Source organism: Equus caballus, chromosome X (assembly GCF_041296265.1).
Source record: "Equus caballus isolate H_3958 breed thoroughbred chromosome X, TB-T2T, whole genome shotgun sequence".
NCBI classification, from domain to species: Eukaryota; Metazoa; Chordata; class Mammalia; order Perissodactyla; family Equidae; genus Equus; species Equus caballus.
Window position 1 is genome coordinate 41149269 of NC_091715.1, and position 23533 is coordinate 41172801.

A 23533-nucleotide genomic window follows, 5' to 3' on the forward strand; every position below is an offset into this window, starting at 1 on the left:
AAATATTTCCAATGATAGGGAGCTTTCTATTTCAAGAGGCAGCTGATGCCATTCTTGCAGCTCACACTAAATGTTAGAATGTTCTTCTACTAGGCCAGAGACTAAGACAAAACTTTCTGAAATTTAGAGCTTTAGGGACACTGAATGGACGTTTTTGCAAAAAAACTTAGTTCCCCATCTTTGGAAGCATTCAATATGGTCACGCACTGCATAATGATGTTTCGGTCAACAACAGACCACATATACAATGGTGGTTCTATCAGATTAGTACCATATAGCCTAGGTGTGTGGTAGGCTAGACCATGTAAGTTTGTGTAAGTACACTCTATGATGTTCACACAATGACAAAATTGCCTAATGATGCATTTCTCAGAATGTATCCCCATTATTAAGTGACACATAACTATAAAGTCTACATGACCTTATCTAAATATGTTTCAGAATCTAGAATCTGGAGTCTAGATGACTTTTAAGGTCCATTCCTGTTTCCATAGTCAGTGGTTTCATGGCAATTCATTAGAAAAAGCTAATATTTTAATCTAGTCTTCCAAGCAGCTCCTATATCCAATTTTCTCCTTTTTATTCTTTAATTCTCTCAGGCCGAAACCTTTCATCTGCCTATGACCCCTATCTCTTCTTTGGCTCTTTCGTATATTTAGGTTCTCTCCTACCCTCAACTCAGTATCTACTACTTGTCTTCCTGTCTTCCTTTTCTATCCTCATTCTGGGACTTAACGTTATCTTGCCTGAATTAATTTATAGCCTACTCTATGATCTTCTGGCCTCCAGTTTTTCCCTTATCTAATCCAGCTTGTATTTCTAAAGTATCCCCTTGATAAACTCACTTAACTTTCAAATCCATAATTAAATTCAACTTTCATCATATTGCAGTTCTTCCCCACTCTTTATCCTGGCATCGATAATCCTCCACAATCAGGCCCAACCTACCTCTCAAGACACACTTATTTTAATGCACTTTCCCAATCTTTTTTAGTCAAATGCAGTCCCCCTTTCACTCTATTCTGAAAAGCTTCTGTTTTTATGTTACTCAGCTTTTGCTTATATCAATTTCCTTGCTCAGGACTTCCCCCTGCCCCTGATCAATTCTCTGCCACCAACAAAATCCTAATCATCTTTCAAGGCCAGTCTCAAGTCTCTGCTCTATTAACTCTTCCCAGAGGACTCCAGCCCATACTTATCTCTTCCTCCTCTGAACTCCCATACCACGTTACTGTCTGTTTCCTACATTTGGCAATCAATCATGTACTGCCTTGTAACATCTCTGAAAGCTGTTATTTATCTTGAGTACTGTCATTTAACTTTTTCTTTTGTGTATATCTTGTCTCCCCAACTACCTAAAAAGCTTATTGAGGCCAGGAACCAAGGCCACACCTTCTTTTGTACTCTATGGAACAGTAGGGGCTCACTCTTTGACATGTACTGACTAGTTTCCAATAGTTTATCCAATTACTTTGTAGTGACTTTAATAGGCCACTAATGCCATGATTAATCTTCCTTCACCCTATGTCAGGCATTGGTGGTGACAGAGGACAGAAGAGACCATTAAAGATAAGGTACATATGAGAGAAAGCATATTTGACTCTTTAAGCCTCAAGCAAGATGAATTGCTAAGATGTTGGTGGTAAGACATTTACTTATCAGCTAAAAGTATTCCTTAATAGATTTAGGTTCCTAGAGCAGCTCCACAGAGCTTGTGATTACAACCTGAAACTCACAACTTCTCCAAGAGAGTAAACAGGCAGATTATTATTTTTTTCCTTTCTAATTTGTGCTGGTAGTCAACACCAAGGTGTTCAGCTCAATTGAGTCAGGAATGGCACATAAATGATGTGATGGCTTTCTCTAGAAGTTTTTGCATTCCTGGACTAATAATTAAAATTCAAAATATCCTATGTGACCTTTCATGCCAAATTGAAAATGTGTGATTCATAAGAGGAGCTCCATTTTGGATAGAGATAAGCTAAAGGAAGGAAAGGGATGGGTCTACAGGGCGGGGATTGAGAGGAGCATAGAAGGGACAACTTTTTGTGGCTACCTCTAATTCTGTGCCATAGTGGCCTCATTATGGGTAGGTGAGAGGGACAGGATGTGCTTCCCCATCAGGAAAGGAAGAAGAAAGTAACAAATGAGTGAAATGCTGAGTGCTAAGTCATGTAAAGACCATCATCAGATTCTAAGCAAAAAATCTTTCAATTAAGCATATACAATGTGGGCCTGGGAGAGGCCTTAATGACATATGGAGAGGTACCTGGGCCCCAGTTCAGTCAACTTGTCATGTATTCATAACCATGAGTAGCAGAATGTTAGTTATGAGTTATGAAACTAAGTGGTCAAGAGCCTGAGAAGTCCTAGGAGAGTGAGGACAGTTGATTTTTCTCCATGGCATTGTTTTCACTTCTAAAACCCATTATTACCAAGCCACATTCTACACGGCTCCATCTCAAATGCCTATAACAATCCTCTATCCTTTGCTAATTATTTAAGACATCAGGATCTTTTTGAGGGTGGAGTCATCTTCCCCTTTATCTCCAAGACCTTCACAGCAGAACTTATCTTTAGGATGAACCATGTATCATTCCCTTTCTAAACCATGGCTCCAAGATTACCCTCAGATTCATTTATTCATTCAACAAATATTTATTGAGCCTTTACTATGTGACAGAACTGCTCTAAGTAAATAAATGACAAATATCCCTTTCCTCTTGAAACTTACATAACTTCTAACTGAGGTAGGTCTAAGAATAGTGGGCTGAAGGCACAGCCCAGAGTTTAAATGGTGGCACAGCTTGTTGCAAGGGGCAGTGGCCAGGGGTTTGGTATTGCTAAGGAGAAAAAGAACTCTGCTAAGTTTTTGGAGGATTGCTCCTTGCTCTTCCCTCTACACTTCTTTTGTGGTAGACAGTGAACAGAGAGGTAGAATTGCATAGTGGTTAAGGACATAGGCTTTGGAGTCACACAGCCTGGGTCCAAATCCTGGCTTTGCTACTGAGCAGTTATCTCATCTTGGTCTAGTTCCTTCTCCTTTGTGAGCCTCAGTTTCCTTAGCCGTTACTGTAGTCACTCAGCAGACCCAAGTCAAGACTGCTGATTGCAGCTTTGCTAGCACAAGAACATCTAAATTAGCTGCTCACATACATCTTAAGTGCCTCATCCATTGGGCATACAGTGCCGTATACATATCAAGTGGACATGTGCAGAGGTATCTAAACCACATACTTACCAAGGTCTGAATCTAAGTGAATTATTCCTATTTATAAATAGTTCTAAACAGGTTTCCTAATGATATTCATCTATAGCTCCTGACCAGATGGTCTCTGCTTCCATCTTATTATTTCCCTGTTTGAAAGGTGGCTTAACTAATGCAATCAATTAAGGGTTTACGCCTGAGAGTTGTGTGGATTCTCTATTATTTCCCTTACCTTACGAATTTCTCCCTGTTGGACGGTTTTTATGACGTTAATCCATTCTTCCATGTCTTTCCGGTTGGGCGCAGCCAGTGTAACTTTTCGTTGTGGTGTGATCACCTAAACAGAAAGTCACATTATTAGCTGGTTCGCACTCCACAACTTTGCCCCCAAACAGAGCCTGTGAACTCTCCATAAAATTAGACGGGTCTACCAAGTACAATCCAATTCACTTCTTAAATGTAAGACAGAAGTTCCCAGAGCAACACGCAGCTCCTTAGATACCCACCCAAGATAATAACGATAATAGTAATAGATAACACTTTAATTGCACTTAGTATGTGCCGGACATTGTTCTATTGCACTTTGTGTATATTATTATATTTCAATCCTCATTACAACCACATAGGATGGGGATTATTATTTTTCTCACGTCATAGGAAAACCAAGGCAAGGGAGTTAAATAACTTGCCCAGGGTCACCTAGCAGGTAAAAAGCTAATCAGAATTAAAATCCAGATTCTTCGGCTCCAGAATATATGCTCTTAAACACTAATCCATGCACCCACCTATTACTCAAGTGAGGTTGCCTGAAAATCCCGCTTGCTTACTGCTACTCTGTCTACTTAAAAATGGTGAAAGGGTATGTGCTTCATCAGGGTGTGCCTCTTTCTGTTTGGGGGAGAGTGAGAATGGAAGGAGGAATCTAAAAATCCAGTTTTTTTTCTTTATACGGACAGGGACTACATGAAGAGAATTTTATCGCCGTCTCTGTTAATGCTGCCTGGTGCAAGAACCTGGGCAGGAATAATGAGAAAACCATGCTGAGGGTCTAGCAGAGGTAGACCATGCTCAGGACTTGATCTTTTCCCAGAAGGTAGGAAGGAACATGGATAGCTATAGCATCAGTCATTGCTTCGATGGCCCTACTTGCCTTTACTACCAGCCCCCTAAAACTTGGAGCTAGAGCTCACCACACTAACAAGCAATTTCTTTCTCCTTTTGCATGCGGCACAGCATGATTCTGTGACAGATGGGAAGAGAAACTAATGGGAATTGTGATAACAGCCACTCCTTTGGTCTAAGCCCATTCTTGTGTGAGGCTGATGAACAGTACCTCTGTGTTGTAATTAGGCTAAGGGGCAACCCAGCCCTTGGGATTTCTTTGTAGAATGGAGACCAAAAACATTAGCCTGTATGCTCATCACCCAAAAGTTAAGCTTTTTGGGACTGGGTCAACAGAACCCCCAGTTTTACCCTGGGTCAGTGTGATGTAATGAGAGAGAAATGAGAGTAGGGCCCCCTTTTTATATTCAGCTGCTCTCCTTTCAAAAGAGAATGGAGTGTGGATCAGCCACCGAAGCATGGTATTAGGCCTGTAGCTCTAGTCTGCTAAGTACAACCCTCTTCCTACCTGAAGAGGAACCCCAGTCTCCATAACCCACCATTGAGGCTGAGAGAAGACAGTTCTGGGAGGAGGTGGGTAGGAGAATTCCTAGGTCAATGGACTTGCTATTTTTCAGTGAGCTTTTTGGTCTGGATTCACTTGAATGACCAAAGCCTTATGACATTTCAGTAGTGCCAAGCCCTTGAATACTTCCCTAGAAAATCTTCTGCTTTCTTTGAGCTACTCTCATCAGTAATCTCAGCACAGGGTAGCTTTCACTTTGGATTTAGGTTCTTTTCTACCTCATCAAAGGAAAGGAGGCCAAGCAGCTCAATTATCCTGATATTTTCTACAACATACTAGCAGTCTCTTGAAAGCCTTCCAATGATACTCTTCTAAGTCACCTTCACCAGGAGGATTGATTTTTGTAATAGTCACTCCTCCCACCATGAAATCAGTTTAGCTTTATATCAGGCTGGTAATAAGGAACAGAGCCATCACTTTTTTTCCCCATCAGCGGGCTGGTAGAAAATGTTTGCATGAATAATCTTTAGCACTCGTTTGCAATGCTGCTTTAAGTGGATTTCTATACATGCTTTGGAATCAAAGCAGACTTGGGAAAGCTGAACTCCAAAGAGGCAACATGTGGGTATGGCAACCCCCTTCCCAGCTAGCTTCCACCCCTGCCCATTCAGTCATTCCCAGTCTTACGTACACAAAAACTGTGGTAAAGGTTTCTACAGCTGCTTTCTGCCAAGGCGACCTGAGACAGATCAATTGTTTCAAAGCGTGCAAACTGGAAAGATATAAGAGGGAGAGGGAAAAGAAACCATTTGGTTAATGAGGCAAAGAGACACTAAAGGTACACACACACACACGCATGCACACTAATAGGCATTTTTGGCAGTCATGATCCAATCATTTCTTTGACTTGAGTGGTGGGACTTATTTAGCATCGTGATTTTTGATGATATATCACGTGACAAACAAAAACCAAACCAAACTAGGCCAAAACACGACTCTTCCCAAAACCTTTATGTGGATTTAGAGGAAGGCTTGGGTAGTTCAGAATTATTCAAAACTAAAGATCCATGCTGGCGAAGACAATGGGATGTAGTCTAGCTAGGGGCCTAGCGAAGCAGATAGGAGTTATTAGCTCCTATTTTATTGGCCAGCAGCCTTTGACTTTGGTACTAGGCCCATCCAATTTGCGGCCTGTGTTTTCCTAATACACTGGCTATAGTAGGTAACATCCAGCCAGCAGCAGGAAATCAGTACTGTGGATACAGACAGAACTGGCTTCGCCGCTACACAACCTGTGCAGTCATACAGGGCCCTATGTTCAGAAGGGCCCTACACTCGGTTTAATGCTCTGCTGTTGCAATCTTGAAATTCTTAATAATTTTATCTTTAAACATGTGTTTTGTAAGTAAAGTCCAGTGGGACAATGGATCATGAACATGAGCAGAGGACATATGCACAATATGCATGTCCATTCCATGTCCTGTCACTCCATTTGCACTCGGGATGCCCATGAGCATAGAATTCCAGTGGACTCATGATGTGTGGGAGTTCAGTGAGACTCAAAGCAAGTATAAAGTAAGCACGTTGCATCTATGACCGAGTAAGTAGGGGAGGTGACAGCCCTGAGAGGCCATACTTTATGCTGGAAACAGAACTTGCTTTAAACACAGGAAGAAAACAATGATGTTCTAAGAAACACGAACAACCAATGAACCCTAGTGTACTCTTTCTTACTTATGTTACTTCCCTGTATTAGCCAGCTATTTATGCTGAAAATGATAACGTTGGAGGAAAGAGAAAGATAGGGCAACCCATAGTTCCTTTTCCTTTCAGGGAGTGTTGGTAGAATGTGTAAGTATCAAGATGTGAATAAAAGCTGTCAAACTAGTCTTGTGTACTGCTGAGAACAAAATATATACACATGTATGAGCTACTAAATACAAATTATATGATTTTGGTGGTTTTTCATGAGTTAAATGCTCTTATATTTGCTTTTAAAACTGGCATTGTACAATATAGGGATGAATGGCAAAATTGCTAATAACAAAATTTTATGTTTTCTTTACTTGAATGACATTTAATAGCAAATAAAAGATGTCACAGGGCCGGCCTGGTGGCGCAGCGGTTAAGTTTGCACGTTCTGCTTCGGCGGCCCGGGGTTTGCCGGTTTGGATCCCAGGCGCAGACGCCATGCTGTGGTAGACATCCCACGTATAAAGTAGAGGAAGATGGGCACGGATGTTAGCTCAGGTCCAGTCTTCCTCAGCAAAAAGAGGAAGATTGGTGGCAGATATTAGCTCAGGGCTAATCTTCCTCAAAAAAAAAATAAGATGCCATGACAAATAACTGCTTTACATTTTAGTATCTTTCACTTTTTCCCTGCATTTTCATTTTGTACTGGGCCCCGCAAATTATGTAGTTCTGGGTGTTAGAAGCTAATTGAGGAATCTATGAAAGGGATGGTAAAGAGGAAGTGGAAAGGAGAGAAAAGTGTCTTTGGCCCAAAAGGGCAAATTAAAGGAAGAATAAAAGGTTTCAACTTCCACCTTAATATTTGCCAATGTGTCTTTGCCTGTTGGCCCATCTCCCCACAAAACATTTCCTGGCACCCACTCACTAACTCAATTGACAAGATTATATATATGTCATATAATATATACATATATATGTATACATTCTCTTACCGCAGGATGGTGTGCAAAGCAGAGCCTTTGTCCTCGAACCAGAAAATACCTAAGCTTCCATCTCTTGAAGGAGTTACAGTTCTTCAGCAGAGGTCCTTCTTTCAGTATTTTCTGAAAGATAGAAGCATAGCAATGTGTAATTAGATCAATTTGCAAGACCATATCACTTGTTCTCTCAGTTGAGAAGATCAGATATCTGGAAGGTTCTCTTTCTGTCACATATCTGAGACATGGCCTGAGGGCCAGGCAGGAATACAAGGAAGTTAGCTCAATCAGAAAAGGCATTGGTTACCCTTGGATAACACATTCAGGATGAAACAGTCTCTATGTTTCTTAGGATACATGGCCCAGGAACCATGGAGAACATCTCCATTGGCAGTAGGGGGTAGGAAGGAGGACATGGACACAAATATAAGAACAACATTCTTAGGAAAGAACAAATGGTAGAGGGAGAGGCTGAGTCCCGTAGAGGCAGATATTTGGGAAGTCTCCAGGTTGTAGCTCTAGACAGGGCCTTCTTGTCAGCTCTTTCAGAGTGTTCCTTTCAGAATATTCAGTTGGATCATGTCCCTTCCCTGCTCATAAGCCTCCAATAACTTCCCAACACTTTTAGAACCACATCCAAAGCCTTTGCCACAGCCTCCAAAGGATTTGCAACCTGGGGAGGGAGCAAAAAGGGCACCAAAAAGGAACTGCCTTCTGATTATTTTCTTTACATATCTCATAGCCTGACCACTGATTTTTCAGTTATTCGTCGAACAGACTGACTCTAACGAAGCATAGAGTCTACTTACCATTTTTACCACTGAGAATTGAGGAAGTTCTCAGTCACGTTTATAGGATACAAACCAACATGCAAGACTGCCATTTGGGAGAAGTACTCACACCCACCAAGGTGGAACCAAACCCATACTAATTGGACAAAGAGCCAGACTTAGTTTAAGTCACCAAATCAAGGCTCTATCTACCATGAATTCCATTCATCATCTAAATTGGAATTCACCATTGAGTGGTTGTAGAAGTGTTTTGCTTGGCTCACCTAGCATTTTCCAAAGTTTTTAATTAGTTGATAATATTAAAAAGGCAAAAGATTTCATATAAAAATCCAAGTTTCCTATTTCTCTAAAAACAATCAGGGGGACAGCCTGGTGGCGTACTGGTTAAGTTTGCAGGCTCCGCTTCAGTGGCTCAGGATTTGCAGGTTCAGATCCTAGGCATGGACCTACACACCACTCAGCAAGCCATGCTGTGGTGGCATCCCACATACAAACTAGAGGAAGACTGGAACAGATGTTAGCTCAGGTACAATCTTCCTCAAGCAAAAGGAGGAAGATTGGCAACAGAAGTTAGCTAAGGGCCAATCTTCCTCACCAAAAAAAAAAAAAAAAAATCAGAACATCTGGTAACAGATCTATATACTCACATGGCAACAATCTGCTGGAATGAAGTAGCAGCTGCTCCCTTCAAACGGGGCACCTGACTCCAGAAGGCATTTGAGTCTGAGACCCTGACCTAACAGTCCTTTGCTACTCCCATTCTCCCAAATATACACACATCTATTACACTCTGTTCAATTCTCTAACCAATAAGATAGTACTAATGGACAGAACCTCTGTATGTCAATTGAAAAGTCAGTTCACAAGCAATCAAAGTTTACCTGCGTCTTCTTCATAACTTATGGGAGTTTCAATTTTATTGTACCAACCTTGAGATGCTTACAAAAGAATGGTGCCAAGGAGTCAAGACAAAGAGTACAATAAGATCTTATGGGAAGGGGGAAGGTGGCAGGGAGAGTGAGAAATTATATTTAAATTGTTGAAATTGAGTCATCAATGAGAAAACAACTCTTGTCTAAGCATTGTGATTACATCACTCTTTCCTTTTTCTGGTCAAGTGGCCTATGGTATACATTTTCAATGATTTGATTTTCTCTTTCCTAACCTTCTCACATCTATGCCATGTATTCCATACTAAGTCTTCATGATACCTAGGCAGTCACATTTACCCCTTTCTGCTAAAGACTCAAGTTCAAAATTTCAACTGCTCCAACTTTGTATGACTGAAGCCACACCCATTACTTCTGCCCCTTTCCCAAGTTATTCTACTTTGTCAGTTACTAAACACTTCTCCTACTGGTCTTATCTTGTCATATCTGGTGTCCCGTGTAATAGCTCCTTTTACAGTTTTTGGCTGAATATTTTTCCCTTCCTTCCACTTTTAGCTTAAAGCTTCCCTTAACTTCAGCTCTCCTCTCTTGTTCCCTTCATGGGTGGGATAACGGGATGAGGCGGTAATTAACGATGAGATGAGGAGGGGGATTTGTTCCTCCAGAAAATTCCCAGAACTCTGGGCCTTCTGGTTCCTTCAGAAAATTCCTTTCCCCTGGTGATTTGAAATACTGAAATAAGTAGAATTCAGCCTCTTTTCCCAGATATTTCCTTCCATCAACCCTTAGTGATGATCACGCTTTAATTCCCCTTCCTGGTACTTAAGAAATGTTCTCTTTTCTTCCCTTACCTGTGCCTTGCTAATAAATGACATCCCGTTATCCATTCAAGGATACAGCAAACCAATTAATTAATCTATTAATCTGAAGATACAGCAAATCATCAAAACTTTCAGTTCTCATTCCATGAACCTAGCATTTATCATAGTCAAGAAAAGAAAAGAAAGACTTCATGGTACATCTATCGTTGGACATAGTGCTTCATTCATATTTTCTGAGCTCCTACTATGGACTCTACCTTTTGCTAGGTGCTTTGGGACAGCTAAAGAAGTTATAGGCACATTTCCTATCTCAACGATATGGATAGTGGGAGTGGAGGGGGAGGGACTGATAATTCATGTAGGTAAACACAAAGTCATGTGAGCTCAGAGAACTATTTGAAAGAGTGTTGGATCTTCATGTTCCATGCCCTAAATGTTTACCTTCTGGTTCAAATGCAGGCTTTTACCAAGACAGTGGCTAGCCACTCATGCATCCTGTCACTGGGTACACTAGCCACATCTCAATTATCTTGTCTCTGTCCCATGATATTAAACTAGACACTTTGAATACATTAGCTTTAAGTATAGGGCTGTTGACCCAATGCCAGTAGAAGGCTGGTTGGTAACAGAAGAGTCAACAAGTCCCGATAGGGAAACCGGAGAGCCTAAGTCCAGTTGCTACTAAGTTCTAGGTGATTGTTATGACAGAATGCTGACTAGTGTTATCGACTTATTCCATTTTTCAAGACAAGCTGGCAATCCAAGCTAAAATTTGTGTGAAGCTTTGTAACACTAAAATGTTAGCAAATAATTAATTAAAAAAAAAAAAAAACCTACGAGAGCCAAACAAAACATGTATGCAGGCCAAAGTCTGTCCACAGGCAACCAGTTTGCAGTTTCTGAACTATAGCTACTGTCACTTTCTCTAGACGACAAAGTGAGTGAGTGGTGGGCTCCTAGCATCAGAGGAGGTTGAGTATATGAGTTCAGAGTTTGTGTGCGAGGAACCTGTACATCTGAGATAGATATTACCAAGTTGGGTTCAGATAAATGTTGATGTGATTTATGTATAGTAGGGAGAAAGGTTAGAAGGCCATATAACAGTTTCTTAAATTTTAAACACAGGCTCTATATCATCAACTCTGAACTTCTACAAATATCCAAACCTGGGTTGGGAGAAGGTAAAGTTCCTGTAGTTCCTTTCCTTTTAAACTCTGTCCTTCTTTGGGAGAAACTTACCTACTAACCCAATCACTATTTCTAAATAAACCATTGTTTCTTTAAAAACCCAATAAGCAGTCCCTAGAAGCCTGTTTGACCAAGCAGAAGCTAAAAATCACTCAATTAATGGGTTACCTCAAGTCGATAAAATATGTGCATGCAAACGAATCTTTACCTGCCTGAGGCCACTAAACTTAACAAGGACGTGAGACAAAAATTGGAAGAAACAAACACATCCTGCAAAGGGAAGCATTGGAAGGAGAGCCCTTGCCTGTCCCGTAAGAGGATTTGCTTCATGCCTCTCAGTTCCTGGCTTCTTGCAGATAACATCATCTCATTGCCCCCTCACCACGACCATGCAGAGTATCACCCCCAATTTCTAGACCGAAAATCTGAGGCTTGAGCATTTGTCGTTGCTTTGCTCGAGGACCCACAATTACAAAATGCTGGTAGGCTCTGCGCTTTTTCCACTACTCTACCCATGACAAGAAAACCGGGAGTGCCTGATTAATTAGTATGTGCATCACAGAGTGAACACACTACCCCACAAACTTTGTCCTGAAAGACAAGACCATAGATAGCTAAGAATTAAAAGATGTTCTGTGAACAGCTCTGAATACTCAGTACTAAAACTGTTAATGAGCTTCCCTCTAAGAGGCAAATGGTAATCCATGGTGGGCTAGAGGGGAATTCTCCTGTTTTTTTAAAGTGACTAAGATTGACTAGAAGAGTAATGAGAAAACACATGTATACAGCACTTTGCAATTGATAAAGTGCTTTTACTTTTGCTATTGAATCCTCCCAGCAGCCCTCTGAAGTGAAAGGTAGCGAAAGGCCTCTAACTCAATTCTGCCCTATGAAAGACACACTGAACTTCAGGTCTTTGAGTAGCTTGCCCATAGATTTTTATTTCTAAAACATTATCAAGACGCTTGAAATTTTTCCTCTCAAATAAGATCATCAGTGTTTGTTCAGCAATTTTGAGATTTTGCAGCATCTTAGGGTTGAAATATTTGTTAGAAGAATGCATCCCTAATGTTATTATGAAAGGCAATAAGGAACAGGATTTTATACGGGAAATTGTGCTCGGTGGGCACCTTTACAGGCACGCAGCTGTTGTATTAAGTGGGCCACACCTGTAATCCTCTTGGTCCAAGCTGCCACTTTCTTGTAGCAATATTTGTGATGCTGCAGATAGGAAGAAGTTAGGACGGGTCATAGGAGCCTTGTACCTACTGAAATGCCATGTGACCCATCTGATGATTCTTAAACCAGAACATAACGCAGGCAGGCCTCCTAGTCCTTCCTGCCAGTTCTATCTGACATTAAAAAGCAAATAACACTGCAGTCTCTACTCTTAAACTCTCAAGGCTGGCTGTTTTGTAGTGAGACTGAGTGTGGTGCTGAGTTCAATCACCATAGAGATCAATGGGCTTCATTCAAATCCAAGAACGAAGGACTTATCGAAGCATAGGTAATTCAGGTCCTGAGTACAGCATTCACGCAAAATGTTTTTGCCTAAACTGTGGCAGCCTTTGCAGAGAAAGCTAGAGCTTTGGAAATCTCTGCTTCAGTTTCTTTTTGGATCCTCTTTGATAAGCCAATCGCCAAATCCATTACTCCGAGAAGCTCCTGCACCCAGCACAGGCGATCTCTCTCCCCCATGCTCTCCAACTCAGCATGTATAAATTAATGGCCAACAGTGAGGGTAAGCATTTCCCTTGCCCCCTATTTATAAAATATCTTCTATAAAATATCTCAACAGGGTGTGCAAAGCACCCCAATTTCCTATATATAATTAACACCTGCCTGCTGCTTAATTGGGAAAGGGCAAATATAGCTGCTGCTGTGACCTTTTCCTATGCTCCTACAAAATCCCCAAAGATTCTACTATCTGCTACATCTGTTTTGCTGCAGCTCAGTGGGTTTTTGATGGATGTGGCTTTGGGGGATGCTTTTACCCTTTCCTAGCAGAAGGAACTCCTATTGCATAGCCAAATCGAGTTCCACCCTTATCCAATCAAAAAGCAGGCTAGTATCATGACATGCTCCACTACCTGTTATTAGCTGGCTGCTCTTCTGTTTTACTTTCTCATACTGTTCTTGGGAGGGAGGCTGGATCAAGTTGGGGAAGGAGTAGGTGATCGCTCCTCAAGTGAGAACCAGACTCCCACTATGAGCACAGCAAGGGGAGCCAGCTTTCTGCCTATGTCTCCTTCAATCCAAAAACCTGAAACATTTATTCTCTTTGCTTTGGGGGCAGGGGTGATGAGAAGAAAGCCGTTTCCTAACACAGGCCTGCCAAAGTTGATTCAGAGCAACAATGTTTGATTTGGTTAAAATGCAACTCCGGGTGCTTTAGGCTTTAAGAAAGGCCAGGCCCGCCCCGCTTCACTGAAAGCTTTACATTCCCCAGGGTCCTGTTGACGTGGCAGGAGTCAGACAGACTGGCTCCAGCACTTACTAGCTGTGTGACCTTGGGCAAATCACTTAACCTCTCTGAGCCTCAATTTCCTTGTCTGTTAGATGAGGATATCTCACAGATCATGTACCTGCCACTCTGTAAGTGTGAGTCTCTTGTGAATTGTGGAGGCAGGGGCTTGTGCCACAGCTCCACTCATCCCACTACTGGGAGCTTCCCTTCCTGGCACTAGCAAGCCTGGCTGGCTAAGGGCTGCAGCAGGAGGGTGAGGAATACAGTGACCAACTGTCTCAATTTCCCCAGGACTTTCAGTGCTAAACCAGGAGAGTCATGGGCAAACCGAGACCTGTTGGTCACCCCAGCACTGAGGACCCAGGTCTTTCTACTGCTAAGGTTCGCAAGGGCTATAGCTGCAAATTTCTCCCACTGCTTCCCGTGCTTAGGAAGAACTATAAAGAATCATCCATGTCCCTACTTTCTGTTGGTGAAATGAAAGTTGAGAATGACACTACGTTTTTCTCTGAATTAGGAAAAAACTTTAACTAGTTTTTGTGTATCATTCTAAAGATATTTTATACACATACACATATATACACATATATTCTTTATTTTTCAGATAAATCATAGCATTCTATGCACCTTTTGTTTCTTCCTTTCTACACTTAATATATTATGGAGCTCTTTCAATATTGACACATACTGAGCGGTCTCATTTCTTTTTACAATTGCATAGCATTCCACTGTATGGAGGTAATGTGATTTATTTAAACAGTCCCCTATTGATGGACAGTGGTTTAAAATTTATTCTATTACAAACAATATCGCAATGACTCTCTGTATATACATGTCATTTTGCACCAGTGTGAGTACATTGATAAGATAAATATCAAGGGTTGGTGACTTTAAAACTAGTCCGCTGGGACCATAGGGCCTAAAAATTTATGTTTTCTCAAATTTCTCTGCTTTCTCTCCCTTTCCTTTTTTATTATTGGAGTTTCCTAAGAAGGGTAAGGACCACTAATTGCTTGGGGGTTGGGGAAGAGCTGAACAATTTGGACCCAGCCTGACAAAGTGCAGAAAGCAGTAACCTGGCTCTTGGTAATTGCCCTGGGACTAGCAGCAGCCAGGAAGGGGGAAGAGCTCAACTGAGTCCTCCCAGACTTACTCATAGGTTTGAATGCTGGTTTTGCTGCATTGAACTGTACAGCCTTAAACAAGCCATTTCACTGCTATGAGGGACCACTGGTAACTTGGTTCAGGGTAGGAATATAAGCTTTGGTCTATGTAGTTCAAAGTTTGTGCTCTTGCCACAAAACTGCCTTTCAACTTTCAGAGCTAACCTTGACCTTAGCAATGAGTAATCTTCTCCCTCCCAACCCTATTAGAGATGATGAAAATAAGGCCCCAAGAGGGGCTATACTTACCCAAGTCAAACAGCAAATTAGTGGCAGAACCAGGACTGGGCCTCAAGCCATTCTATTTCAGTGGTGTGGAGAATCCTCACTGACCTCCTGAATGTGAGTGAAGGTGCCCTATAACCACAGCCATTGAGTTTGCTCTGTATTGGCAGTGCCTCCCGGAACATGCGTATAGTTTTGGGGACTCCAGCAGAATAGCAGGGAAAGAGATGTGAGGAGACTAGCAGGAAGATGGCTTGACTCCAAGAGTTGGATCAAGAGGACAGGCTTTGGAAGTCTGGGGAGAAAAGTGGCTTAGGGAAGGCTTCTTGCAGAAGGTTGGCTTTGCTCTGCAAATGCAGGGAAGATTAAAGGTGTCAACTAAGGGAAGGAGGATTGTGTTTGGGTCTTGAGGGAACCAAAAGCTTGGAAGAGGAAATCCAGTGAAAGAAATGGTGTAAGTAGAAGCTTAGCTGAAGACCCTATCACTACAGCAGCAGTTACTGCTTGCGTAGGAAAGGAAGTTTCGTGGTCACACAGTCTCTAAAGGAAAGATACCAGGGAATCTTGGACCCTGGTCTTCAACTTAACCAAGATCACAGAGGCCAAGACACCAATTATCTTATCTAGTGCTATCAACTTAGAAAGAATGACAAAGCATGCGTGCTTCCAGCTGCCTTCTTCCGCACCCTTTCACCGGACCATCAGTTGCCAAAGATAGACAGCTTCTTCTAACATTCTGTGGATGTTCCTTCTCTCAGGGACAATCCCCCCCACTGCTTACAGCCCTGGGGTCCCACCACCAAGCCACATGCCTTCTTTATCCTAACCGCCTACTATGAGACCATTGGTTTCTGTTCTGACTCTGGTGATGTCCGCATAGAAGCAGCCAAGGCAGCAATTTCTTCTGTGAGTTTCTCTGCAACCATCCCTCTCCAAAGGAAGAAAGTTGTTTCTAGCTGACAAATGTCTGCTATTTGCCCTTGGTTTACCTGCATTATCTCATTTAACACCCACAGCAATAATCTTGTGAGGGAGGCGGAGAATTTGAGGTTTAGAGAGGTTAAGTGACTAGTTCCAAGTCACAGTAAGTAGCAGAGCTGGGATTTAAATCTAGATCTGTTTGACTGTACTGGCTGGCCCCTCCAAATACCAAGCATCTATAGGATGGTGGTTATCACAATGTGGCTTGGGTGTCAGATCCAACTTGGGGATCACTTTGGTCTGCTTATTTCTTCCCCCAGGGGCCACTATTTCACCCAGCAGGAAAAGCCATGGACCAGTAACGTCTGCAGATTTCTCACTAGTTTAGCTGAAGGAGACTATGTACTTCAAATGATTTCACAAACTCAAAGGAAAAAAAAATCACAGTTCTTTGGAGAGATGCCTGAAATGCCATAATCCCATGTTTTGTATATTTTGATACTTTGTAACAACATGCTCAATCATGTGTAGAAGCTCCTAAACCTGGGCACTTCAGCCTTTAGGGGTATTTTTTTTTTGAGGGAGATTAGTCCTGAGCTAACATCTGCTGCCAATCCGTCTCTTTTTGCTGAGGAAAAGTGGCCCTGAGCTAACATCCGTGCCCATCTTCCTCTACTTTATATGTAGGACACCTGCCACAGCATGGCTTGACAAGCAGTGCATATGTCTGCACCCGGGATCCGAACCTGCGAACCCTGGGCCGCTGAAGCAGAATGTGCACACTTAACTGCTGCGCCACCGGGCTGGCCCCCTTTAGAGGTATTTTTAAATGCTAGCAACCTAAGGTCAAAAGGAACCTTGCAAATGTGCAAATATATAGCTCATTTGGCTATAACTCACTCAAAGAGCAAAGTGATAAAGACTCAATCTGTGCTTTCTGTGCTTTGGTCTTTAAAAATATCTGTCCCTTTCCATTCATGACTTCAATGCCTCTAATAATGTGGCTGTGGTGAGCCCAAATCATCTAACTGTGTGCACTTGAGGAGTTGGGAAGATTGTTTTATTGTCAAGTTGGCCTCCTACAGACAGCCATCTGAAGGCATGCACAGGACCTAAGAACACTTTCACTAATAGGTCCTCTGCGGATGAAGTGGTTAGATAATAAAGAGTGGATGCGTGAGTTTGCATTTCTATTTTTTCTCAGCCTTATGAAGTGGTGTTGACAAGAATCATGAGGTTGGTAGACAGAAACTGATGCTAGAACCAGTTGCTTCTGCTAACCTCTTGCAGCAATAGTGGTCTAGGGAACATGAACTTCACTAAATCACTAGAGTATGTAGGGCAATGAGAGGCATGTGTGTGAGCAGGGTGTGTGTGTGCGTGTGTGTGTGTGTGTGTGCTTGTCTGCCTTGTCCCAACACTGGTGGGTGAGAGCAGGAGCAAGGTCTCAGGTAAGGGCACCTCAGGTGTGGGATTGTCTTGGGGATAGGGTGACGGAAAAACCCATAGGAGATTCCATTCAACTCCTAAAGCTATGGGTGACCTTGCTGCCTTTGAGTGGAGGACTGTCCCTGGCTGAGCAAAATTGCCTCACCTGGAGGCAGGAGGTATGGTAGTTTGACAACCCCCCAAGCCAAGAGGGAAAATGGAGGGAAGAGATGTGATTGCAGGAAACACTGACCTGTCAAGGAAGAGACTGTGTTGTGGGCCTTTGTTCCAGAGAAATTACTGGCTGGGTAACAAAGCTGAAAAGCTGTGCCAATTAGTAAAAGGAGGTCCCCAGGGACAAGCTTCCTGGAGTAATAATAAGATGAATCGCTAAAAGCTGGTGAGTCTTTACTATGTGGGAAGCACTGTGTTAAATCATGTTACATGGGGTCTCTCATTTGATTCCAATAACAACTATAAAAGGTAGATGCCATAACAATTTTCATTTTATAGATGGGGAAACTGCGGCTTGGAGAGATTGGGTAACTTCCCTAATAGGTTAATAAAAGGCAGAGTTAAAATCTCTCTTGGAGTTTTATGGACATGGAAAACCAGTTATTCCCTCAGTGAAAGAAAAAAAGTCAGGTTTAAATCACTGGTCTTATTGCAAATTATACTCTATTCAATGTCAGTCGACAGAAGGAGGCAGGACTGGGGGGAGATTGGTGGTGTGAATCACAACTATTTGGTTCCGTTTTGTTTTTGTTATTAATATTAAATGCTAAAGTAATTACAGTAATAATAATTGTTTAATTTACATAGCACTTTCTCAGCTATAAAGATCTTGAAGATTCCCACCTGGCTCTGAAGGCAACTCTGGGGAGTAGATGAGGTAGATAACACTATTTTTTCCAGATAAGAACACTGTGACTAAAGGAAGTGAAGTAAATGACTTGCCCAAGGTCACTATGTGATAAATCTGCTCTGGCCTCCTGACTTCTGGAACAAGGCTCTTTTCACTACATTTTATGTTTTCTGTGTTGTTTGATATCATTTTAATTCATAGTCTGTATCTTAAAAGCCTAATTTCCCCTTTTCATCCATCTTGCAATATACTCTCTGCCACCACTGCTGGTAGAGAAGTATGGCATATTCAAGTGTGCCATTGGCAGGCATCCTCGCGGTTAATGAAGGTAATACCATGATGGGCCCAAAGGGAAATTCTTCTTTGACCTGAATGGATCCTAGTAGCAATAATGAAAAATTAACTTGGCCATGCAGCTACTGCACAAAAACATTCTACAAGGATCTTACTAGGAAAGACTGAGAGCAGTGCTGCTACTGTTGCTTCCCCCTCCCAGGGGCTGCTTCCCACAGCTTCTTCAGATCCTTTACACTCAGACCAACTGGTACCCTTTTCATACTTTTGGACCTTCGTTTATTTCCCTGTGGAAACACCATCCAGATCTGCATCCTTTTCCAACTTCTCCCTGCAGAAAAACACCTAGTAAAACTACACGCCCCTCTCTAGCCAGGCTATGTTTAAGGGATTAAGACTGCTCAACTCCTAAATAGCTACTAACTACAGCAATCAAATTCTAACACCCACTGGCCAGGGCTTAGAGCAAAGCTGACTGTTACCATCTGGATTTTGTGCTGCTCAACTCTTGATAGCCTATCCAGAAGGGGCCGCCAGAAAAGTACAAATGCACTAAGGGAGAGGGAAAGAGAGAGAGAATGGAAGAGACCAGTGCTACTGTAACTCAAGCTGACAGGCCTGGAAGTGGGGAGAAGCAGAGGAGTAGAAAGGAATTAAGAATAGGATGAACACGTCACGTTGGAGGGGTGGCAGCAAACAGTCACACACTTGTAGATGACAGAAGATGCTCATTTTCCCACTGGTGACACATTGGATTTCCACTGGTTCTGGAATCATCTCTCAGTCACCATTTCATCGGCTCTGAGATTGTGCCCTAATCAACATGTGCGGTTATCTGTTCAAAGTTGCTGGAGAGAAGGCAGCTCTGACTAAAATGGGAAGAGAAAGATTGTCAGCTGAGATCTGGAAGACAGCTAGACCCGAATCACACAAAAAATAAACAGGAGGCAAAATTGTCCTCTGAGATTGGGAGGGGGCTGTCCTTTAATTTGAAGCAGGGCCTAAAACACTAGGATTGTTTAAGAAAGGGAAAGAGCAGGGGAGATGGCAGGGCAGAGTCCAGTGTGACACAGACTTACTAATAGCAATATAGGCACACCAAAATTGATACACAGAGAAATATGGAGACACAGCTAACATCTCTTGTCCCTTTCACCCCTCCACATATATGATAAAAAGTAATGTTCTGACAGACACAAGTTTGATGTCCACATCTTTTCTGAAATGTCCACTATGGTTAGGCATCCTGCTAGGCACATTCTCTACATTATTGCTAATACACACAACAATACTGTGAGGTAAGTATTACCAGCCTCACATGATAGATAAGGCACTAAAGCTCAGAACAGTCAATTGACTTCTCCAAGACCACACACAGTTACAAAGGGGATGACTTTGAACTGAAGTCTGTTTTATCCCAAATCCTAGATGCATTTCTACTTATTATACCATACACATTGCCTCTCTCTCCTGGAAAGTGATGGTTGATTTGAAGTAAGAGATATGGTGGATAGTTTGCAAAACCACAAGAGATCTGAATGATCCAGCTTGTGAATTTTCACAAAAACATTTGTACCTTGGCGCAGTATGGGCAGCAATATAGCACCTGGGAGAGACAGTGGGCTTAACGGACTCTGAATTCCATGGCGTTGGGGCTCCAGCAGTAACCTGTTATGTTAGCAAGTCACGCCACTTCTCAAGCTACCATCTCCTTGCTAGAAACTGCAGATAAAGATGCTAAAATTTGGCACTTGCTTCATCAAGGGAAGACCAAGACATAATAGAAGAAATTATTAATATTGCTCAGGTCTGTTGTCATAAAGTAGCCTCCCACCAAACTAAAGACTGCAGGGATAGGCTCTGGGCCCAGGAAAAGAATTTACTTCAAAACTGAACAGGTCAGAAAGACAAACTCAGCATAAAATTCTCTTGGTAAATCACAAATACGTGTCATAGCTGAGTTTTGTCTGATGGGCACTGTGCCCAGAGTGTCACAACTTACCCATAGTAGGTACTTGATGAATGTTTATAAAGTGAAATTGAGTAGGGGAAAAATTCACCTGGGGAGGACAATGAGAAAGGATGTCCTTAAATGTTCCGGGAAAGGGTGTTCTCAAATGTTCGTATCAATTGGCTCCTAAAAGCCAGTTGCTGTTGTAGGAAACAAACGAAGATTCTTGTATTTCCAAGTATATATATTTAGGCAAAAGCCAACTTAGTACAGTAAAAAGGAGTGCATTTTGGAGTCAGATAAATCTGGCTTTGAAACTCAGCTCCATCAGTTATTAGGTGTGTGTCCTTGGGCAAGTAATTTAACTCAGCATTTTTTTTTTAAAAAGATTAGCCCTGAGCTAACATCTGCTGCCAATCCTCCTCTTTTTGATGAGGAAGACTGTCCCTCAGCTAACATCCATGCCCATCTTCCTCTACTTTATATGTGGGACACCTGCCACAGCATGGCTTGATAAGCGGTGTGTAGGTCCGCACCCAGGATCCGAACCAGCAAACCCTGGGCTGCTGAAGCAGAATGTGTGAACTCAACTGCTGTGCCACTGGGCTGGCCCCCAAACTTCAGCATTTTTATCTGCAAAAACATATATAGTAATGACACTCAACTCTTTAAGATCAAGAGAATGCATGAAAGTGTTTAGCGCCAAGTAGAAATTCAATACATATTTCTTCTTTCTTTCTGTGGATTTGGTGGCAATATTTTTTGATCCCTAAATTGGAACAAAAGGCTTGTCAAGTGTGAGTATATATGTAGTTGCAACAGGGTATTGAGGTGTCAATTTGAAATCACTGTTTTGCCTCAAATTTGTGAGCATAGGTTTCATACTAATAGTCCAATCTCAGTGGGTCTTTACTACCAGAGGTTAGGGTGCTTTTGATTTTTGTGGATTAGTCCATACAAGCACAGACTCTCTCCTTCCCATGAGTAACAGAGCAGGGATCACTGGGAAAGGGAATAAAGACTATAAATAGAAAAGCAAATTTAATCTGTAGAAGAATTTGTGCCTGCTGTCCCCATAAAGATGCTCAGTGCTGGGATTTTTGAACTCTTCTTCCCAGAACCAGAACCTAGAGCATCAAAAAGGCTTCTGATTATAGGTATGAAGATTTAAAGTTAAGGTAAGTTACAAGAAATGTTCTATTCCAGCCTGGAAAAGAAACCAGTGTTATAACAAGTGGTGATTAGAACAGTTAGGATTAGTGAATCCAGGTGTTTGTATCTCTTTAAACTTAGCACATAGACATTTCAAATCTAATCCTCTCCAATATTTATATTAAAACAGCAAGGCAATTATTGAAGGACCAAAAGGATGGCTGAGTTGAAAACATCCTCTTCTGTTGTATTACATTAACCACACCTATGGGAAAGTTTCAAGAGCTGCCTTAATCTGCCATAACCAGGGCACCACCATTATCCTGGTGGCAACTTATTCTACTGACAGTATATCCTAATTCCAGGCCAATTATTGAGGAGATAATGATTAGCTTTTAGATGTCTAAACTTGCAAACTCAAAACCAGTTAGATGAAATAAAGGTAAATATCACAAGATCATTTTCCCACATAACAAACAACCAAGCGCAGGTTATTATCATACCAACTAACAAGACCTACAACTTTACTGGACAGAATCCAGAATACTACAACTATCTATATAACAACTTCTGCAAAAATTCCAAGCCCTTCTTACTCTACTTTGCCATTCATGTGCTTGGGCTTTCAAGGGAACTCTAAATGTACAGATACACAACAAAAACTGGCAAACGCATCTTCTCATTTTATCTATGCACCTTTCAAAATGTTTACAGTGGACTTCATAGTCAACAAATCCATCTCCTTGCCCATGGTTGTATGAGATGACAATATACTTAAGCCATCCCCTCCAAATGGCTGTTCTTTTCTTAAATTTCCTTCTCCTCCTTTTACCCTCATTTTACCCCAGAGAAAGGAAATGCTCATTCTACCTAGCTCTCAATTCTGCAGCAGCAGCTGAAGATTTGCTCTACCAACATGAGACCAGTGGAAAACCAAGAGCCGAGAAGTGAATGTAGAGTAGGTGGAGATTGCCCATGCCAATGAACTCTCTCTGGTTATTACAGAGAAGTAAGCTATAAGGGAACTCCCTACAATCTCTGTGGTTTTTCAGATGGACAGAACTCCCACCTTGGCATTCCCAACTGATGGGCTTTTTGATTTCTCTAGGTCTTTCTCACCTAGAGACATACTAAGACTCTTCTCCAGGTTCATGATTCACTGAACTATTTTTTAGCCAGGAATAGCACCTTACATAATGAGAAATAACACAGGAAATGTGAACTGAAAACCTCATAAACCTTAAGTGTGAAAAGGGACAATCTTTCTGACCCCCGAATGTGTAAAGCATATGCACATACCATATCCTCATCCAAGGACCCAGAGGTGCCTTGGGATGCCCTTTGGTCTATCTCACTTTCCTAATTGAGTCCCACATATACATGTCCTCCAAAAGGCATGTTCAGAGCTAAGAGGACATGTTGATTGATGGCTTGAAACTAGGGTGGGTATATAGATATTTGGATGAAAGAAGGTAGTTCTGGAGTGAATGGACGGGAGAATCAAAGAGAGAAGTGGTAGTCAAAGGAAAAGATATCAGTGAAGGGATATCAGGAAGGCAGAATTCAGTACGTAAAACCTTTTCCTGTACGGAAAAAAGTGTCAAGCATACATTTTCCATGAAGTTTCAAATATTTTACACATTCTGCCTAATTTATCCTTTCAACATCCCACAAAGGCAATGAGGAAATAGGTTATCATCTTCATAACTCATTGCTTCAATAGGTACACTTAGAGAGTGCTTTTCCTTCTTCAAGCTTAAAGTACAGCAAAACCTCATATTTTCTCAATAGCATCTATTTCTAAGAATGCCAAAATGTGTTACAGATCATGTTCATTTTATATTATTGCCACTTACATGTTTTTTGCAGAATA

At 41.7% G+C, this 23533-nt stretch overlaps 1 protein-coding gene across 1 annotated transcript in view; it reads right to left on the reverse strand.

The window, feature by feature from the left end:
- The window catches only part of DGKK (diacylglycerol kinase kappa), a 115737-nt gene that overhangs the window by 64851 nt on the left and 27353 nt on the right, over window positions 1-23533 (reverse strand). Inside the window, exons 2-4 of the mRNA XM_001917410.4 lie at window positions 7520-7630; window positions 5527-5607; window positions 3441-3545 (exon numbers count right to left, since the gene is read on the reverse strand). Coding sequence (XP_001917445.3) covers window positions 3441-3545; window positions 5527-5607; window positions 7520-7630 — 297 coding nt within the window. The remainder of the gene's footprint in view (window positions 1-3440; window positions 3546-5526; window positions 5608-7519; window positions 7631-23533) is intronic.